A 22,243-nucleotide genomic window follows, 5' to 3' on the forward strand; every position below is an offset into this window, starting at 1 on the left:
CCATTTAGTGACCACTTTGCTTAACAACCAAGTTACTGGTCCCAATTGTGATTGCTAAATGACTTTCTGTACTAAGAATGTTTTAAACTTACTGCATACTTATAATTACTTATAGTTTCAATTACAATTACAATTAGTGAAGGCCAGTTTGATGTAGTGGTTAAGGGTGCTAGCCTAGAAGCCAGGAGACTGTGAGGCCTCTCTTAGGCATGAAAGCCAGCTGGGCGACTGCGCCAGTCACTCTTTCTCTGCCCAAACCACCTCCCGGGGTTGTTGTTGTGGGGAAAATAGGAGGAGGAAGGAGTATTAAGTATGTTTGCTGCCTTGAGTTAAGCAAATATTTAAAAAGTGTGATAAAAATCTAATAATACTAATAACAATAATGAATCTTCTGCCCAATATTTAAAACATAATGTTTTTATTTGAAAAATATTCAGGGTAAATGTACTAACATAATCAAGAATAGTTAAATCCTTAGATTGGGAATTTTAAATGCCATTAAGTTTTGAATAAAGATTACATTAATATTACTTTACATGGATATGAAAAACAAAGCCACACAATCTCACTGAAATGAAATCACATCATCATACAAAGTCTTGACTTTATTTTTGTTCTTTAATAAAATAGGTGTGGGATAGTTATGGTCGTTTGCTATATAGCTCACAGTCACATGAATATCCTATCACTTCTGTTGCTTGGGCTTTGGATGGGGAATTATTTGCTGTTGGATCCTTTCACACTTTACGGCTTTGTGATAAAACAGGGGTAAGTAACAGTTCTGGCAATATATATTAATTGAAAAAAATATCAAGTAGTTGTCGATTTGGTATCTGTATGAATGATGTCTTATCTCTGTGTTTTCTGGGTTTGCTTTTAGAAAAAAATAGTATGTACTATATAACTCAAGAAAGTGGGACCAAAGATTAAGATTTTAATCTATACATTTTTTCTTGAATGATAAAGAAGAGTAAAATTATTAAATTTCCAAAGGAAAATAAGACATAATGTCTTAAATTCAAAGCTGTTTTGCTTCTCATTCTACTACATTCCATTAGCAAGTTTTCTTCTACCTTTGGATATCCAGTATTTAGCAACTATTACTTGTTAAATTTGTAACAGCATATCTTTCAGTTAATTTGATTTCAATTGATATCAGTTTCTATATATTTTATTATTTTTCATTTCCAAAATTCTCTTGGTCAGCTTAAGGAAATTTTGTTGATTATGTAAATTATGGTTGTTAGTTTCTCAATTACATCTTGTTTCTTATACAAGAATCTGTTGTATTGGAGTGTGTCATTTCATAATTATTTTGGTTGCTCATTCTAGTGACCCTTTTGAACGTGCTTTGTGATAGAGGAGGATCTCTTTCAAGCAGCTGTAAGATAAATTATCAAAAGATTTTGTAGACTGAGTTTGAGGAAGAAATATATCCAAGAACTATTCTGAGATGTGTTGATTGGGCATGATGCAGTCATATAAGACTGATGTAAAGTTAAGAATGTTTGGGTTGCTCAGATTATTTCAGTAACATTGTTTGAACTGGGCAGCATTGAAAATACTTGTAATAAAATGAAGTAAAAATAAAAATTACTGCTCAGTTCTCTATCTTCTACACTGAACTGCTGCCATCTTTTCATTGGCCCCTGCAGCATGGCCTGGTAATATGATCACTGTGGATTACAACTTCCTGGCCTGGGATGCTCCTGTTTATGAGCTGCAAATGGCATAGGCATGAGGCATAACTCTGCAAATGTACTGCTTGCTTCTATACAATAGTATTGAATCAGGCTTTGGGATTGTTAAGAGGGTGTGTGTAATTTCCTCTTGTGTGATTTTGTTTGTATTTTTGTATTGCTTCTTTTTCTCTTGCTACTTGTACCCTAACATCCCAAGATGTGTCAAAGATGAAATTCAAATTACAGGTAATCCTCACTTAATGACAGTAACTGGGACCAGAATTCCCATCATTAAGCAACATGGTTGTAAAGCGTGATGTCAGATGACCGCGCCACTTAGCCACAGCAATTCTGGCACTTCTGGTTGCTGTCGTTAAGTGCATCCTGTGCTGTCATTAAGTGAGGTCATGTGATCGCCATTTGCAATCTCCTACCAGCTTCCCCATTGTCTTTGCTTGTAGGAAGCTGGCAAAGAAGGTTGCAAATGGCAATCCCATGACTTTGCGACTGTTGTAAGTGCCACTTATTCGGTGCCATCATACGTTCAAACAGTCACTGAATAAATGGTTATTAAATGAGGACCACCTGTATTTGAGAAAACAGTAAATGGTAACAGTTGCTGACATTTACCTGCACTTAGAAAGTTGAAAGTGACTTCTTGACTTGTAATCTATTGTAGTGTATCATAACATCTCTTCTTTACCCACATCTTTTGCATCCTGCTCTTTTTAAGCATCTGTCTATATTTAATGTCTCTCATGGGTGCTCTGCCTTTTTGCACTGCTTGTGTGTTCACCTGTCTGTCACACATCATTTTGTCATCCTCAGCTTATTCCTTCACTCTTCTGCCCTATGCATACTTTCTTCCATGGAGAAGCTTTATAGAAAAACAATAGCCAGTCTTTAAATTATGCAAGTTATTACCAAACTCCAAAACAATATGGAATAGTTAAAAATAAATCATGAGTAATTTGTATCTCCACAAAATATGCATTTAAGAATATGGACATTCATTTTTATGTCAGAATAATCCATAACTTTAATCCTTTCTCCAGCAAATTTGTATTGGCAGTTGCAACCATTATAAAGAGTATCTTAACAGAGGATTATTTAATTTAATCCTTCAAAGTTTTTCTTTTAAAAATTGAAAGTCAAATGAGTAATCCCTTTTACCTCAGATGCATGTTTGATATTTTGAGATGCAAAATATCAAACAAAGTACATTCACAGAACTCTTCCTTCAATTTGATAAGAAGCAGAATGGGGCGGTATAGAAAGAGAAAGTTTTTTTTTTTTTGCTTGGGGAGAGTAGTGGATTCTAACAGTAGCTAAAGCCAGATGCTATCTATTCCTTTACAGCTGGCTGGAATAATTTATTAGGCTTGCCTCTATACATTTCTGCTACTTCATGCAAGTTTTTTCTTTGACTTAAATATAAATAGCTGCTAAAGAATTAGCTGTGCTAGTGCTGAGAGAGAAGAGAGAATGACTCACTGGTTATATGTGTGATAGTGTTTGAAGAGAACCAGACCTGGCTTTTTGGTCAACACAGACATTTTTATTGTGTCTGATGTAATGGAGCTGAATCAGCGAATTGCTCCCTAGAGAACCATCAGGAGATATACATATCATTAACCCTTCTGCAGCATATGTGACTAGTTATAAAGCATAATTTAATTAAATACGCTAACATACACTTTTTTGCTTCAGTCTTTTTTCCTGCTTCTTGTAGCACTCTTTAGTATAATTTGCCACTTCTACAGGTATACTGTTTGGAAGCAGATTTTATTTAATGTGTTATTCACAAATGAAAAACAACAATGCAGTTCTGAAACTCAGGCTAATGGTATATGTAATGACCATACCAGGTATAAATTTGGTATCAAACACACTTTTTAAAGTATTTTTAAAGTTTGATACAAGAAAACATGTCCCTGCTTTTCAACATTTTAAATCTTACAGTGCTTGAAGCCTGTGACTATTCATACATACCTTGTGGGTGACTTCCTATAGATGTATACATGCTTTGACAATGTTGGTTATGTTGCAAATGCAGTACTCTTACACAGAAATAGAAATGAGGAAGGACAGAGAGGCCTTCTAATATTCCCCCTTCCCTGCAGTTATAGAAAATGAATCATAAGAGAGGACTTTTTCAGTGCCCCAGAGAATGAAATATTGATACATGTTCTGTGTATCTTGATTTGATCATGTGTGGTTATCACATATTTCATATTGGATGGGGTTTTTTTGCTGAAATCTTCATTTTTAATCATGTTTTTGATTTTCCCACTGGGTGTAGCATCACAGTTTCTGCATGTTCCATTATAGTAGTACACAGACACATCTTTCTAATGCAGTGTAACAGCATTACTGTTTATTTTTCTCTGCTATTGTTTTGCATCTTCATTACTTCCTTTCTAATTTAAATTTTAAAATGCTAATATTTAAGGTAAGAAAGATGTATTTGAAAGGAAACTTGTATATTACAAGCATTCATGGGGAGATTGTTAGAATGCTTCTGTACTCTCAGAGAGATTTCTGGTAGTGGAACCTGGGCCAACATTGATTTTGATAAATAGAAGAAAGTAATGAAGTAAACCTGGGGTGAAATTTAAGCCTGCTTTTAGTATTCTGTAGGTCTATATTGGTGTTTTTCAAACTTGGCAACTTTAAGATGTGTGGCATGCTGGCTGGGGAATTCTGGGAGATAAAGTCCACACATCTTTAAATTGTCAAGTTTGAAAAACATTGGTCTGGATGAGAAACAGGTAGAATTAGCAGTCTCTTAATGTGTTCTTGGTTCCCTGTAATAATGGGAGTTGGGTTTTTAATAGATAATCATGTTTATTGGAAGCAATTCAGTGTGTCTTTAGGAAAGCATTAGAGCCCATTTTGCATGACTGTTTCTCAGTTTCTTTCTTTGACCCTTTAATAAGACTTAGGTAGGTAGAAATGTTGTTATGACACACTGAAAACAATACATGATATTTGGTTTTACCATTTTTAGAATTGTTGAGAGGTTTTATAAAACATTCTATTTTATGTGATCTGTTTGGTGTGGTATTACATAATTCCTCTTAGAGAAATTGTTTTTCTAGATCCAGGCTAGACTTAGAACTGGATTTGGTAACAAGACTATATGTTTGATTATAGTTACTGCCCTGTTGATTGATCCACTTGAGGAGAGAAACAGAAGAAGTGCAATCCTGTTAATCACTTAGCAGCTTGTGATACCTCATAATTAAAACTGATCCCTTCTAGCCTCCTTTTAAAAAGTTATTACCGAAATAGCTACTATGTTACACGGAAGATTAAATTTCCATTCAGAAACGCTAGAAAAGCCAGGATATTTGTATTCTTTAATGCTGTTCTGGGTTTTTATCCAAAATATCAAGATTTTCCAGTTGGTCTACACTGTTGTATAGGATTCCACTGTAAATTTGAGAAGACAGTACAACCATAATTCTAAAGTACTCTTTCTAATAACATTTTTCTCAAGGGCAAATGAATTTGATATGAACTGGGGTTCTGAAATTCATTTGGAATGGCATTCCTTCAAGGAGCCAAATTACTGATTCATGTTCTAAGATAAACAATGAATAAGAGGAAATTGTTTAGGGAAAATATATTCATTCTTAGATAAAAGATTATAAAAAAAATAGCCAGGATTTCAGTATGTATCTTTAGTCCATTACTTACTTTTAGTCACTTAGTTTTCATTAATAACTATAAACCTTTTATCCATGGGCAAGAAAACCTTGTAATGTAAAGAGGATTTGTTTCTTTGCAAATAGGTTAGAATATTAATTGGGTTGGTTTGGGGCTGATGTTTTTGCAACTTATCTATGCATTATGCAGTATGCAACCAGCATTATACAAATTGAATAAGCATGCCATGCAAGTTGGTACATCAAACAGGTAGATCTGACCCTAGTTCTAAACAATCACTTGTAGCGCCAACATCCCTATTTGCTAGCCTTAGATATTTAGATCACTTGGAAAAAAAGCTGCTGACTGTAAGTTAAGATCCAGAAGAAGACTACCGTATTCAGATAAAATATCCATTGATTCTGGTCAGAACCATTGAGTTTCTCTATTGAATATTATCCATATAATTATTAAAACCCAAAAAAAGGAGGGTTTTTTATATAATTATAAATTATATAATATAAATTATTATATATAATTATTATACCATATAATTATTAAAACCCCCAAAAAGGTGGGCCTTAGAAATTATATCATCTTTGCAATAAAATTGCTGGTCTTTTCTTCATTGGATAAGGGTAGGTTAGTACAACTATATTTGTTGTACAGAGATAGCAGTCTTCTCAAATGTCCTACTTCTATCATTTTGAAAAGAAATTAAGAGGAGATATATGCACCTCAACAGACAGGTCAGTCACCGTGAGGGAAAGAAAATATGACTAAGCCAACTGAGAGTAGAGTGCATGTATAACAACAGTGGGAAGGAATTAACCATGGACCACGCTGCTGTAGAGTGTCTTGTTTTTACAAGTTATATTGCCTGCTGGATGGGGAGGTGGGGAGCCTGAGGTGGGGAGATACGGACAAAAATATTTGGGGCTATATGTGCTGGATGGGCTCCATTTCAGTCTGAGTAATTGCTTGCCTCTTCCCTGTAGCAGCTTCTGTTAATTTCAGTGAGCATTTCACATCTTTAATTTAGAATATTTCCAAGAAGGAATAGCAGAAATAATCTAAATCCCTCCTTTCTGGGTGGAAGTAATATGTGATAGTTAAAGTCAGCACAAGCTGCCTAGGTATTTACAGGTGATTGCTGGGAATTAGGGATGGTGCGAAATGGAGGCATGATAGATTTCAGCCTGGCATTAGTAAGAACTGGGTAAGTACAGTGTTAGATTACTATGCTTTAATTCACACCCTGTATGTTTAGTGTGTGGATTAGGTATCTGGTTGTCCTTAGCATCCCATGGAATTTAAAATCTTTTTGGTTTGGGTGTGTGTGTGTGAAGAAAGTGGATGTTCCTAGAGTAGGAAAGGAAAGTAGGAAAGGAGGGGAAGATGATTAGGGGTATTCCCACTATGGGAGAAGTCATTTAAGTGCCAGAGGATTCAGGTGAAAGTTATCCACTCCAGTTCCTGCTTTCTTCTTGGTGTCTTGACTTTTGATCATCACTCCCTGGTCATGTTGCTGCTATACTGAGGTTGGTTCATAATAAGAGCTCGCTCAGCTATCAGTTGTGAATGAAAAAGCTGGCTTGGTGTGTATTACTAAGACCTCAGCTGTGCAGTGCTAATTTGACACTTATTGTGCCTGCTTGGCTTCTAAGTGTATCATGAACCTAGGCAGGAGGATGTGAGGGGAGGATTTAAAAGAACAAAACCAAAAGAGTATGCATATATGTACATGTACGGTTATATTTGTCCATTAGTAAAAATACAAATAGTCCTCAACTGTAAAGCATGACCGCATCGCTTAGCAACAGCAATTCCTGCTATCCCAGTTGCTGTCATTAACTGAATCCCACAGTTGTGAGGCAAGGCAAATTCCTGCCGGCTTCCCACAACCAAAGTCAGTGGGGAAGCTGGGAGGAAGTTGCAAGTCCCAGGCTGGTAGGCAGGTAAGTGTCTGCTGCCAGGTAGGGGAGGGAGCAAGGGGATGGGAGGGGGTGTGGGGGAGGGTCAGGGAGGGTGCACAGGGGTGCATGAATAGCATGAGCACAGAGGGGCTGGGGGAGACTACATGGGTGGGGGAGATTTACCTAAGCAACTTGCAATCTTCCCTGCTGGCTTTCCCTTTGACTTTCTGGGGAAACAGGCATGTAAGGTTGCAAATGGCGATCATGTGATCATGCGGCACTTGGCAACTGAAATGTGAACAGGTTGCCAAGCATCCAGATCATGATCACGTGACCGTGGGGGTGCTGGGACAGCCAGAACTCCGAGCACCAGTCAGAACCATCATTCAATCTGGGCTGTCATAATCTCGGTTGCTAGGCGAATAGTCCTAAGTCGAGGATACCAGTACTGAAGAGTACAGGGCCCACCACTGAACCTCATGGCACTTCAATTAACCCATCCAGTTTAACAAAGAATTTTACATTACATTACATTGTGAATAGAAACAAAATCTGTTCTAATTTTTACTTACCAAGGGATCGATTTATTTCATTAAGCATGGGTCAGGCAGCCCTCTTTTCTCTTTCCACAATGTGGGACAAATCATGGAATCATAGAAATGGAAGGGGCCATTTGGATCATCAAGTCCACATCCATCCCCAATCACATCAGCCCATCCCATTAGATCCAGCAGGGAAGGTATGCTATGCATTCCGTTGGTCAGGGACTTGCTTTTGGTGGGTCTCAGGAGGCGGGCCTTCTCTGCCGTGGCTCCCTCCTTGTGGAACATTCTCCCCCCTGAAATTAGGCTTGCCTTTCCCTGCTGTTGTTTAGGAAGTCCCTCAAGACCTGGTTGTGTCATCAGGCCTGGGGGTCTTTAGGAACCAGAGACATTCTTAGATGGCTCCACTGTAATTAATATCCTGCTTTCTCTGTGGGGTTTGTATATTTTAAAATCTGTTTTTTAAAATGTGTGATAATGCTTTTATTCTAATAACAACTTTTTTATCTTTTTATAATGCCTGTTTTTATTCACTTGTTATTTTATTTTAATTGCTGTATGCTGCCCAGAGTCACTTTGTGTGAGATGGGAGGCTATATAAATGTAATGTATAAATAAATACAAAATAAACTCCCTGTCAAACTGCTCTTAATTATTAGTTTTTATCTTGAAATGATTACAGTACCTGCAAACCTTGGATGGGTCCTCAGTGCAACCTAATCTTCTGCAGTTTATATGATCCACTTTTGTGTCTTCAGAAACTCCATTTAAGATTGCAACATGATTTAAATACCAATCACATACTTCTTATTACCTACCACTTTTTCCTTGTTTTCTATATTACTTAATGATGAGTCACTGGAAAGTTGGATTTTTTCCACTGTTTCTTAAACCTTGAACTGGCAAAACAATATTATCTTGCTATGTATTTGAGGGGGTTTTTTTTTCCCCTCACGGCCAATAGTTTTGCTTTTTATATGACTTGGAAAAATGTAAATTTATCAATTCAGTTAAATTTCTACAGTATGTCTTAAGAAGTGTTCAGAACTGTTTCCCTGTTCTTTAAAATAACATGTATTATAAAACTTCATTCCCTATTGGTATCGAGTTGCTGATACCGTGTTCTAATCTGCTGAATTTATCCTCAAGGAACTCTTTACTTTCTAAGGAAAAACAAAAAGATCCAAACATACAGTATATTTCTTTAGAAAGTATTTAAACTTTATTTTAACTGAGTTCTACTTTTATCATTGGTGTTTTAAATAGCTTTCTGGGGAATCAAGTGTATAATATTTTGCACAGATTACAAAACCAAACTCATTGGTAAAGTTTTAATAAAGCTGCTTTTATATGACCCTTTTAAGAATGATATGAGACAATCTTTCTTCAAGAATCATTTGTGCCAGTCTTAATATGTTAAACTTTGCCATTTGATATTAAATAGCCACATCTCTCAGTAGGTTTTATCTTTAAAACAGTTATTTTGTGTTCCCTTCTATTTAGCTAAATAGAATAGTTTGTCTGGTCTTTAAAGATTTAAGTAAACAGAATCTCACTCTCCAGTTTATCACCTGCTGCTACTGATAAGTAGGCTGAGTATGTCACTAACAAATATTCAAATACACTAGTGATCTGTGAGGCAAAATCACATTCTACTGTTGTTGTAGTGCTTCTTCCTTTCTTTATATAAAGCTATTGCTTTTCTTCTTCCTTAGTTTTGGGCACTATGAACTAGAAGCACAGTTACTTATAATTTGCAACAAAATTTGGGGTAGGACAATTTATTTCAACCCCCAATATTATTTTTATGTATTGAATTACAGATCTTAAATCATGTTCTTACAAATATTAAGACCTTCCAATTTTCCCCGATTATGAAACTGATAATTGAGTCCTAAATAAACAAAAGAGGACAAGATGCAAGATATTTCATCAGTATCACAATATTTTTGAATATTTTCCGTAATTTACTATAAATCTCTTTTTCTGGAAAGTAATCGCATAGCCATTCCAATTTGAGAAAAGTACCATGAGGAAAACATGTCATCAAAAAAGGCAAAAACAATTTTGCTGATTTAATTTCTATTGCACAAGTGCCCTATTTTTAATATAAATTGCTTTATTGACATACCAGTGCTTATTTAAATGTAATACATTGTATTGTTCACATGTTGAATTAACAGTTTCAAGTCACATATACTGTACTATAAGTAATATGATCTATACTATTCAGACCTCATCTAGAGCACTGCATAATAGGTTTATGATATGGTAACAGAAATTATCAAAATAATGAAAAATAAGTTGCATGATAAAAAGCTGAAAGACCAGTGTTTAGAAGAGAATGCCACTGAGAAGGCAGGATGTTACTGCATGAGCTCCATAAGCATGGCTAGAAGACGACCATCTTCTGATGTACAAGTTAGGGTATCTTCAACCTTGGCAATAATAGCACACCTTGAAAAAAGTATCCTATATCTGTGTATACCATAAACTCTTTGGGAACAAAATAGTTTCCTTGACATGGATAAAATATTTGTTGTTGTTTAGTCGTTAAGTCATGTCCGACTCTTCGTGACCCCATGAACCATATTGCGCCAGGCCTTCCTGTCCTTCACTGCCTCCCTGAGTTTGCTCAGTTTCATGCTCATTGCTTCAGTGATGCTATCTAACCATCTCATCCTCTGCCGTCCTCTTCTCCTTTTGCCTTCAATCTTTCCCAGCATCAGGGTCTTCTCCAAAGAGATCTCTCTTCGCATTAGGTGACCAAAATATCTGAGCTTGAGCTTCATTATCGATCCTTCCAATGAGCAATCAGGGTTGATTTCCTTTAAGATTGACTGGTTTGACCTCCTAGCAGTCCAGGAGACTCTCAAGAGTCTTCTCCAGCACCACAGTTCAAAGGCATCAATTCTTCGGTGCTCGGCCTTTTTTATGGTCCAGCTCTCACAGCCATACATTACTACTGGAAAAACCATAGCTTTGACTATGCAGATCTTTGTTGGCAAGGTGACGTCTCTGCTTTTTAATATGCTATCTAGGCTTGCCATAGCTTTCCTCCCAAGGAGCAAGCGTCTTTTAATTTCATGGCTGCAGTCTCCGTCTGCGGTGATCTTGGAGCCCAAATAAATGAAGTCTGTTACTGCTTCCATTTCTACCCCTTCTATTTGCCAGGAATTGATGGGTCCAGATGCCATGATCTTAGTTTTTTTAATGTTGAGTTTCAAGCCAGCTTTTGCACTCTCCTCTTTCACCCTCATCAAGAGGCTCTTTAGTTCTTCTTCACTTTCTGCCATTAGGGTGGTATCGTCCGCATATCTGAGGTTGTTGATGATTCTCCCTGCAATCTTAATTCCGGCTTGTGATTCTTCCATCCTGGCATTTCTCATGATGTACTCTGCATATAGGTTAAATAAGCAGGGTGACAGTATACAGCCTTGTCGTACACCTTTCCCTATTTTGAACCAATCGGTTGTTCCATGACCGGTTCTGACTGTTGCTTCTTGGCCCGCATACAGATTTCTCAGGAGACAGGTAAGGTGGTCTGGTACTCCCGTCTCCTTAAGAATTTGCCACAGTTTGTTGTGATCCACACAATCAAAGGCTTTTGCATAGTCAATGAAGCAGAAGTAGATATTTTTCTGGAACTCTCGTGCTTTCTCCATGATCCAGCGAATGTTGGCGATTTGATCTCTAGTTCCTCTGCCTCTTCGAAACCCAGCTTGTACATCCGGTAGTTCTCGGTTCATGTATTGCTGAAGCCTAGCTTGTAGGATTTTGAGCATAACCTTGCTAGCATGTGAAATGAGTGCAATTGTACGATAGTTTGAGCATTCTTTGGCGTTGCCCTTCTTTGGAATTGGAACATAAACTGACCTTTTCCAATCCCGTGGCCACTGTTGCGTTTTCCAAACTTGCTGGCATATTGAGTGCAGCACTTTAACACCATCATCTTTTAGTATTTTAAATAACTCAGCTGGAATACTGTCATCTCCACTAGCTTTGTTGTTAGCAATGCTTCCTAAGGCCCACTTGACTTCACTCTCTAGGATGTCTGGCTCAAGGTCAGTGATCACACCAGCGTGGACATCAGGGACATTAAGATCTTTCTTGTATAGTTCTTCTGTGTATTCTTGCCACCTCTTCTTAATCTCTTCTGCTTCTGTTAGGTCCCTGCCTTTTTGTCCTTTATCATGCCCATCTTTGCACTAAACGTTCCTTTCATATCTCCAATTTTCTTGTAGAGATCTCTAGTCTTCCCCATTCTATTGTTTTCCTCAATTTCTTTGCATTGTTCATTTAAGAAGGCCTTCTTATCTCTCCTGGCTATTCTCTGGAAATCTGCATTCAATTGCTTATATCTTTCCCTTTCACCCTTGCTTTTCGCATTCCTTCTTTCCACAGCTATTTGTAAAGCCTCATCAGACAGCCATTTTGCTTTCTTGCATTTCTTTTTCTTTGGGATGGTTTTAGTTGCTGCCTCCTGTACAATGTTACGGACCTCCGTCCATAGTTCTTCAGGCACTCTGTCTACCAAATCTAATCCTCTAAATCTATTCATCACCTTCACTGTGTACTCACCAGGAATATGATCTAAGTCATACCTGAGTGGTCTAGTGGTTTTCCCTACATTCTTCAATTTAAGCCTAAATTTTGCAGTAAGAAGCTCATGATCTGAGCCACTGTCAACTCCTGGTCTTGTTTTTGCTGTCTGTATAGAGCTTCTCCATCTTTGGCTGCAAAGTATATAATCAATCTGGTTTCGGTATTGACCATCTGGTGATGTCCATGTGTAGAGTCGTCTCTTGTGTTGTTGGAAAAGAGTGTTTGCTATGACTAGCTTGTTCTCTTGACAGAACTCTATTAGCCTTTGCCCTGCTTCATTTTGTACTCCAAGGCCAAACTTGCCTGTTATTCTGATTACTCCTTGACTTCCTACTTTAGCATTCCAGTCCCCTATGATGAAAAGGACATCTTTTTTTGGTGCTAGTTCTAGAAGGTGTTGTAGGTCTTCATAGAAGCAGTCAACTTCAGCTTCTTCAGCATCAGTGGTTGGGGCATAGACTTGGATGACTGTGATATTGAATGGTTTGCCTTGGATACGCACTGAGATCATTCTGTCGTTTTTGAGGTTGTACCCCATTACTGCCTTTCCCACTCTCTTATTGACTATGAGTGCAACTCCATTTCTTCTAAGGGTTTCTTGCCCACAGTAGTAGATATGATGGTCACCTGAATTAAATTCACCCATTCCCGTCCATTTCAGTTCGCTGATTCCCAAGATGTCGATGTTCAATCTTGTCATCTCATGTTTGACCACATCCAGCTTGCCTTGGTTCATAGATCTTACATTCCAGGTACCTATACAATATTGTTCTTTACAGCATCGGACCTTCTTTTCGCTTCCAGATACATCCACAGCTGAACGTCCTTTCGGCTTTGGCCCAGCCGCTTCACTCTTTCTGGAGCTACTTGGAATTGCCCTCCGCTCTTCCCCAGTAGCATATTGGACACCTTCTGACCTGAGGGGCTCATCTTCCGGCGTCATATCTTTTAGCCTTTTAACATTGTCCATGGGGTTTTCTTGGCAAGGATACTGGAGTGGGTTGCCATTTCCTTCTCCAGTGGATAAAATATACAAAAATCAAAATGTTCAAAGAATTACTTTTGCAGAAATTAGCACATAATTTTTTATAAACGTATAGAACCATGATTAAAATGCAGTTGAAGAAAATAAGGTTCTAAAATAGATGTAACCAATATAGTTTACAAATACAGAAGTAATCATGTATCTGAAAGAGAGTGTATGAAAAATGAGAGCTCAGGAGGTAATTGTACAAGTCAGTCTGAGATTGTCTGGGTCTCTGGGAGAGCCTTTGGCACTTGAGATCAGCCTGTAGAAGTAATCCAAAAGAAGGCTTTTCTGTGATGAATTTAGCAACTTTATGAAGTTCATCTTCAATTCACTTGTCTAAAGCTAAATCAACCATGCAGTTGTTACCCCAGATATGATTGCCAACCACCTAAACTATTTAAGAAACGGACAGATTTATCCATAATGTCACTGTCCAGGAATGTGGCAGAGGGAGGAACGGGATGGACACCAGTAACCCACTATTCAACAACTTTCTTTTTGGAATCAAAATGAAGTTTCTTACATGGTTAACCAAAGTGTCTTTTCTTCAAGAAAAAACTTCATACATCTCTCTCAAATACTGAAGGATTGTCATATAGAAGATAGTAAATTGGTTTTCTGCTACTATATTTCAGGGATCAGTACAATATTGATTTTGAAAGTGATTTTGATTGAACAGTGGAGGAAATTTCTTAACAGTAAGATATAATCACAATAATTTATTTTACTCGTTATTTCTCTCAAATTTGAAGATTTCTTCTGGACAGAGCAGTTTTGACTGTTTTTGTAGCGGTAGCTACTTTTGGTCTGTGGTCCTAGAAAATAGGTTTTGTTATGTTCCTATAATGCACAAAATAAACAGCAGTTACATAATTCTGAAAGTTAATTTAAGGGAGGATGTTGTCACATGATTTACCTGGATTGTTAAATGAATAGTTTATGGTTGCATTTGTATGTAATGCTACATGTGTAAATGGTATGACACACTCTCATCTCTTCTAATTGGTCCGAAGGAAGAATAAATCATTGTTTTACGTGTGGTACTTTTGGCTTGTTATGTTAGAAACAGCATTTTATATAACTATTTGATTATTGTCTTTCTGCGTTTTCCCTATGTTCCTTCAGGGTCTTTTTAGACAACAGAGAATCCTATTTTGGGGGGAAACAGAATAGTTGTTGTTGTTTAGTCGTTAAGTCGTGTCCGACTCTTCGTGACCCCATGAACCATATTGCGCCAGGCCTTCCTGTCCTTCACTGCCTCCCTGAGTTTGCTCAGTTTCATGCTCATTGCTTCAGTGATGCTATCTAACCATCTCATCCTCTGCCGTCCTCTTCTCCTTTTGCCTTCAATCTTTCCCAGCATCAGGGTCTTCTCCAAAGAGATCTCTCTTCGCATTAGGTGACCAAAATATCTGAGCTTGAGCTTCATTATCGATCCTTCCAATGAGCAATCAGGGTTGATTTCCTTTAAGATTGACTGGTTTGACCTCCTAGCAGTCCAGGGGACTCTCAAGAGTCTTCTCCAGCACCACAGTTCAAAGGCATCAATTCTTCGGCGCTCGGCCTTCTTTATGGTCCAGCTCTCACAGCCATACATTACTACTGGAAAAACCATAGCTTTGACTATGCGGATCTTTGTCGGCAAGGTGACGTCTCTGCTTTTTAATATGCTATCTAGGCTTGCCATAGCTTTCCTCCCAAGGAGCAAGCGTCTTTTAATTTCATGGCTGCAGTCTCCGTCTGCGGTGATCTTGGAGCCCAAATAAATGAAGTCTGTTACTGCTTCCATTTCTACCCCTTCTATTTGCCAGGAATTGATGGGTCCAGATGCCATGATCTTAGTTTTTTTAATGTTGAGTTTCAAGCCAGCTTTTGCACTCTCCTCTTTCACCCTCATCAAGAGGCTCTTTAGTTCTTCTTCACTTTCTGCCATTAGGGTGGTATCGTCCGCATATCTGAGGTTGTTGATGATTCTCCCTGCAATCTTAATTCCGGCTTGTGATTCTTCCATCCTGGCATTTCTCATGATGTACTCTGCATATAGGTTAAATAAGCAGGGTGACAGTATACAGCCTTGTCGTACACCTTTCCCTATTTTGAACCAATCGGTTGTTCCATGACCAGTTCTAACTGTTGCTTCTTGGCCCGCATACAGATTTCTCAGGAGACAGGTAAGGTGGTCTGGTATTCCCATCTCTTTAAGAATTTGCCACAGTTTGTTGTGATCCACACAATCAAAGGCTTTTGCATAGTCAATGAAGCAGAAGTAGATATTTTTCTGGAACTCTCGTGCTTTCTCCATGATCCAGCGAATGTTGGCGATTTGATCTCTAGTTCCTCTGCCTCTTCGAAACCCAGCTTGTACATCCGGTAGTTCTCGGTTCATGTATTGCTGAAGCCTAGCTTGTAGGATTTTGAGCATAATCTTGCTAGCATGTGAAATGAGTGCAATTGTGCGATAGTTTGAGCATTCTTTGGCGTTGCCCTTCTTTGGAATTGGAACGTAAACTGACCTTTTCCAATCCCGTGGCCACTGTTGCGTTTTCCAAACTTGCTGGCATATTGAGTGCAGCACTTTAACACCATCATCTTTTAGTATTTTAAATAACTCAGCTGGAATACTGTCATCTCCACTAGCTTTGTTGTTAGCAATGCTTCCTAAGGCCCACTTGACTTCACTCTCTAGGATGTCTGGCTCAAGGTCAGTGATCACACCAGCGTGGACATCAGGGACATTAAGATCTTTCTTGTAGAGTTCTTCTGTGTATTCTTGCCACCTCTTCTTAATCTCTTCTGCTTCTGTTAGGTCCCTGCCTTTTTTGTCCTTTATCATGCCCATCTTTGCACTAAACGTTCCTTTCATATCTCCAATTTTCTTGTAGAGATCTCTAGTCTTCCCCATTCTATTGTTTTCCTCGATTTCTTTGCATTGTTCATTTAAGAAGGCCTTCTTATCTCTCCTGGCTATTCTCTGGAAATCTGCATTCAGTTGCTTATATCTTTCCCTTTCACCCTTGCTTTTCGCATTCCTTCTTTCCACAGCTATTTGTAAAGCCTCATCAGACAGCCATTTTGCTTTCTTGCATTTCTTTTTCTTTGGGATGGTTTTAGTTGCTGCCTCCTGTACAATGTTACGGACCTCCGTCCATAGTTCTTCAGGCACTCTGTCTACCAAATCTAATCCTCTAAATCTATTCATCACCTTCACTGTGTACTCACCAGGAATATGATCTAAGTCATACCTGAGTGGTCTAGTGGTTTTCCCTACATTCTTCAATTTAAGCCTAAATTTTGCAGTAAGAAGCTCATGATCTGAGCCACAGTCAGCTCCTGGTCTTGTTTTTGCTGTCTGCATAGAGCTTCTCCATCTTTGGCTGCAAAGTATATAATCAATCTGGTTTCGGTATTGACCATCTGGTGATGTCCATGTGTAGAGTCGTCTCTTGTGTTGTTGGAAAAGAGTGTTTGCTATGACTAGCTTGTTCTCTTGACAGAACTCTATTAGCCTTTGCCCTGCTTCATTTTGTACTCCAAGGCCAAACTTGCCTGTTATTCCGATTACTCCTTGACTTCCTACTTTAGCATTCCAATCCCCTATGATGAAAAGGAAATCTGTTTGGGGTGCTAGTTCTAGAAGGTGTTGTAGGTCTTCATAGAAGCGGTCAACTTCACCTTCTTCAGCATCAGTGGTTGGGGCATAGACTTGGATGACTGTGATATTGAATGGTTTGCCTTGGATACGCACTGAGATCATTCTTTCGTTTTTGAGGTTGTACCCCATTACTGCCTTTCCCACTCTCTTATTCACTATGAGTGCAACTCCATTTCTTCTAAGGGTTTCTTGCCCACAGTAGTAGATATAATGGTCACCCGAATTAAATTCACCCATTCCCGTCCATTTCAGTTCGCTGATTCCCAAGATGTCGACGTTCAATCTTGTCATCTCATGTTTGACCACATCCAGCTTGCCTTGGTTCATAGATCTTACATTCCAGGTACCTATACAATATTGTTCTTTACAGCATCGGACCTTCTTTTCGCTTCCAGATACATCCACAGCTGAACGTCCTTTCGGCTTTGGCCCAGCCGCTTCACTCTTTCTGGAGCTACTTGGAAATGCCCTCCGCTCTTCCCCAGTAGCATATTGGACACCTTCCGACCTGAGGGGCTCATCTTCCGGCATCATATCTTTTAGCCTTTTAACATTGTCCATGGGGTTTTCTTGGCAAGGATACTGGAGTGGGTTGCCATTTCCTTCTCCAGTGGACCACATTTTGTCAGAACTCTCTGTCATGACCTGTCCGTCTTGGGTGGCCCTGCACGGTATAGCTCATGGCTTCACTGAGTTACGCAAGCCCCTTCGCCACGACAAGGCAGTGATCCATGAAGGGGCAGAATAGTAGCTCTTTTTAAAGTATTATTTTGTTGTATGCCTAATGTATTGGATGGCCAATGACCATCCACTGATATTTCTTTGAAGCGTCTCACTTGATCTATGTATCCCACTTCATGTATGGTATGTTTCTGTGTTTAATAGCATTTCCTTACAATGAGACACCTGCTGGGAAACCACAAAGAAAGTTCTTCCCCTATTAATGCCCCACATATTTACAAAAACGTTTCATAAGAGTACTCTGTTTCATTAACTAAATAGCTTTGAAGTAGAGTTCATTTTTCATTTTTTGCTCGAAATCTTGCTTTATTTATATATTACTCCAATAACATTACAAGTTCACAACATTTGGAATATTTCATTCAACATTTTTACACCTTATTACTATATAGTATATAACCATTCCATGTTTGACAAAATTGTGATTCAGTCCTCTGTACCCGAAAAATTAGATTTTATCTGTGATTTTTTTCAATCATAGCTATAGATTATATCTTTGAACACCATTTTTCAATGGTTTTTCAATTGTTAAATTTTCTACAAGTTTCTATTGCTGACCTATAGGTTTGGCAGCTAAGAGTAAGAATGTAAGTTCTTTATTAATCAGCTTGGCATTCTCTCAGATATATGTAATAAACCCAGTTCATGGATACAATCTTACTTTCCAGAAAATTATCTGCTAGAATGATGCAACTTTTTCATAGGTCCACCACATAGGAATAAATATAACCTTTTGTCTACATCCTGTCCAACATTTTATTGAGTAATTATTAAATATATGCATTATTCATATTGGGGTGAAACACACCTATGTATTACCTTCGACTGCAATTGGAGTTTGGAGTTGAAGATAATACATAGATTGGAGGCTGATAGCTATCCCACTGATTTCCGTAGATTCTGCTAGTCACTATCTTCCATTTGTTTACCCAAATCTATATCCCACACCTGTAGTTAAGTAGAGAGATTGGTTATCTCTATGTATAGTAGGATTTTATATGTTCTGGAAATTGTTCCTTTTGGTTATCAGTGATAATTATTGATTTCTCAAAATTGGTCAAAGGATGATCAGACCATTTCTTTTTATCATTCAGAAAAGATTTAAGTTGAAACCACATTAACCAAGATATCTGATGGCCTACCTTAGATTCTATCTCTTCCTTACTGCATAACACATTGTTCTTATAAAAATTTCTTATTCTATATAAACCACATTGTCTCCATAACTAGAACTGAATTGTCCTAGATATGTCATAAAAATCAGGATTCATCTTAAAGGAGGTTAATAGATAGATGTCCTTTCTCAATTCTAGACTTTTCTTCCTGCAAACTTTAGTAAATGTATTTTTTATATTGCTTACTTTTATAAGAACCTTTGGAAAAAGAACATTTGATTTATGTATTTATCTAACTCATATATGTCTTCTATCTGAATCTATGGTTTTGTCTTCCAGTATGAATGGAATCATGCATTTCAAATGAGCTGCTTGACTATATAGTTTTAAAGAAGATATCCCCCATTCTTTCTGCCTCTGTGACCTATAAAGAATTTTTCTATTGACCCTCAACCTTTTAGCATTAAAAGAAAAAGTTTCTATTTTTCTATGCCATTATTGATATTTTTTTCCTGAAATTTCAACTGTCAAGACTTGGAGTAAGAAATATAATTTTGAAGTGCCATCATTTTAACAGCTGCTATTCGACTCAGTATATTCAAGTTTTTCTTTTGCTATCTGTTCATTTCTTTATTTTTTAAAATAGGAATAGTTCCTAAATGGAAACTTTTATAATAATACTACATTTAAAATACTTTAGTCATTAAGAGCAACAGTCTTATGTCACATTAAATAATAATTTGTTATTGCATGAAATGTTAGTGATATTGTAGTTTTGCTTTTATTGTGCACTTAGTTTATCTAATAAGAAGAGTGTTTGCCTTTCTTGTCTATAATTATCTTGTTGCACTGAAATTGCTACATGTCTTTGCTTTTAAAAAGCCCAACTATTTGACATCTGTTTAATATTTTTGGTGAGAAGAATTCTGCTCTTCTACTATTCCTCCGAAAGTGTATTCTTTAGAAAGATGTGACACAATAGTTATATGTACAATAGTATTAATCACAATATGTTTATTATATGTGTTATATATTACATTATAGGTAGATTTTTTAAATTTTAATTTTAAATTATTTTTTAAAAATATTTTTACAGTGGTCTTATGCTCTAGAGAAACCAAACACTGGCAGCATATTTAATATTGCTTGGTCTACTGATGGTACGCAATTAGCTGGGGCTTGTGGAAATGGACATGTGATTTTTGCCCATGTTGTGGAACAACGCTGGGTGTGGAAAAACTTTGGAATAACTTTAACTAAAAGAAGAACCATGGAGGTATGTGTTGGCGATCTAAAGCTTGGTGAACAGTGGATTATTTTTTAAATAATATCTTGTACAACAGAGAGTACAACTCTTCTCCCAAAAATAATTGATACATTTGGATATAATTTTTATGGATACCAGGGATCAAACTTGAATTAGAGACTTAATTTTTTTTAGAATTTACGTGTTTAAATGTATTAAGTGAATAATATATTGTTTGGTGAAGTTAATATCTTACCATTTGGCTAGGTTGAACACCCTTCAGTGTGTTCCCAGTGGAATGAGCATGTTGGCTCATGCACTTATAAACTTAGTCAAATGTTCAAACCTAGGGTGATCCGATTTATATTAGACAGTCTAGTCTCTACTACTCTAAAGGACATAAATTGTGTATTCCGGCCTGGATTGATGCTTTCATTGACTAGAAAGTCAGAATCAAAAGAATATTTTGTACTGGAAATGGTTTTATAACACCTAAAAACAAAGTCAGAACTTTGGAAGCAATAACATATAGTCCATATATGCAAAATGTGCTTTGTTACCTTTAAAAAAAAAGCTTCTTTGTATACAGTACAGCTGTGGTTTATTTCAGCAGCTGCAGCATTGTTGGCTGTTACTGAAGTGTTGGGTTTTCTTTTGTCTTGTTTTTTGCCAAGGGCAGGTGTGATAGATATCTGTTTTCTTTTATCTAAAAATCAGTAAATTAGCATCCCTTCTCCCCAAAAGCATAACTACACTGATTGATATGTGTTTCTATAGAATGTTGGTGGTTATTATAATTGCTTTCAACAAGACATAATACTGACCAGTTGTTTTATTACTGGATACTTGCAGACTCAATAAGCTTGACTGGGGAACAGTTTCATATTGTATATTGCTAAGATCAGCCTGTATATAGCTACAGCAAAAATTAAAGAGGACTTTTATTAAAACCAATTAAATATTTTGAGGCAACAGCTTCTTTTTTAAGTTTCATTCATTAACCCCAAATATGTAGTTATATTTAAATATGGGTTCTTATCAAAATTGTCCTACGTTAAAAACTGAGCTAGATCATCTAGAAGTATAAAGTAGTATTTTATCTGTCAAATGTACTATCTTCCTTGACAAGAGAGTGACCCATACTATTGCACAAGAGGATTGGGAGATAATACATGATTTCTGAATTTCACATTTAGAATTGGAATTTAGGCCAAGTCCTGGTTGCCCATCATTAGGCTCCCAAATCTTTAATTAAGCCCTTAAATATCATTTGGTATTTTTTTAATGCTGAATATATAATTGGAATATTCATGGGATGGGATGTTATGAGTCATTGTCTGGGAATACAGAAAACAAATTTGTTAGGTAAAAATCATATTTTTATACTCAGTTCCAGACATAAAATTGTAATGAATTACTCTGTTTGGTAAACCCTGTATCTAGAGTTGTGGTTTATTTATAAAACTTTCTGAACAACCTATACAATGAAGTCTTCACTTAGTACTGTATATGCATGCTAGGCATATAGGATACATTATCAGATTCCTTTAGCTTTTAGTTGGGAAATAGTGTTTCGCTCTCTAGTTTATATTATCTTTATAGTTAATTTCCATTATGTATTTATGTAAAGTAGAATGCCAGTGCTAAGTAAAAAGTGGCCCATTTTTGTATTTACTAAATAACTTACCAGTATTTCACCCATTAATTCTTATTTGAATTTGTTTTCTCTGAGGAGTACTGACAGCTTTTATTTTCCAAATGTTAATTTTCTGTTAAGGTTTACCCAAGCTATTTAGAATGCTAATTGCACAAGCCTCATACGCATGTCTACTCAGAAGTAAATCCTGTTAAATATCCTTCATAAAATGGAAAGATGTGGGATAGATGGTCCCACTACCAGATGGATTCACAGCAGGTTTAAGAACAGTGCTCAGCACATGGTCCTTAATGGTTTCAAGTCAAATAGGCATATCAGATTTCTATCCTAGGCGCACTTTTCAACTTTTTCATAAAGACTTAAGTGGTAGGTTAGATGGGGTGCTCATCAAACTTGCAGACAACAC

The 22,243-nt window shown here is 37.1% G+C and overlaps 1 protein-coding gene across 3 annotated transcripts in view; it reads left to right on the forward strand.

Annotated features, from left to right (window-relative positions):
- Positions 1-22,243, forward strand: part of IFT80 (intraflagellar transport 80) — an 84,758-nt gene that overhangs the window by 31,826 nt on the left and 30,689 nt on the right. For all 3 annotated transcript variants that reach the window (XM_088131849.1, XM_088131847.1, XM_088131848.1), the window contains exons 8-9: positions 631-768; positions 20,031-20,210. In XM_088131849.1, coding sequence (XP_087987975.1) covers positions 631-768; positions 20,031-20,210 — 318 coding nt within the window. The remainder of the gene's footprint in view (positions 1-630; positions 769-20,030; positions 20,211-22,243) is intronic.

The sequence above is a fragment of the Python bivittatus genome, unplaced genomic scaffold (genome assembly GCF_059951505.1).
Source record: "Python bivittatus isolate LINGU-HERP-01145 unplaced genomic scaffold, Pbiv_v1 ctg000980_np1212, whole genome shotgun sequence".
In the NCBI taxonomy this organism is placed as follows: Eukaryota; Metazoa; Chordata; class Lepidosauria; order Squamata; family Pythonidae; genus Python; species Python bivittatus.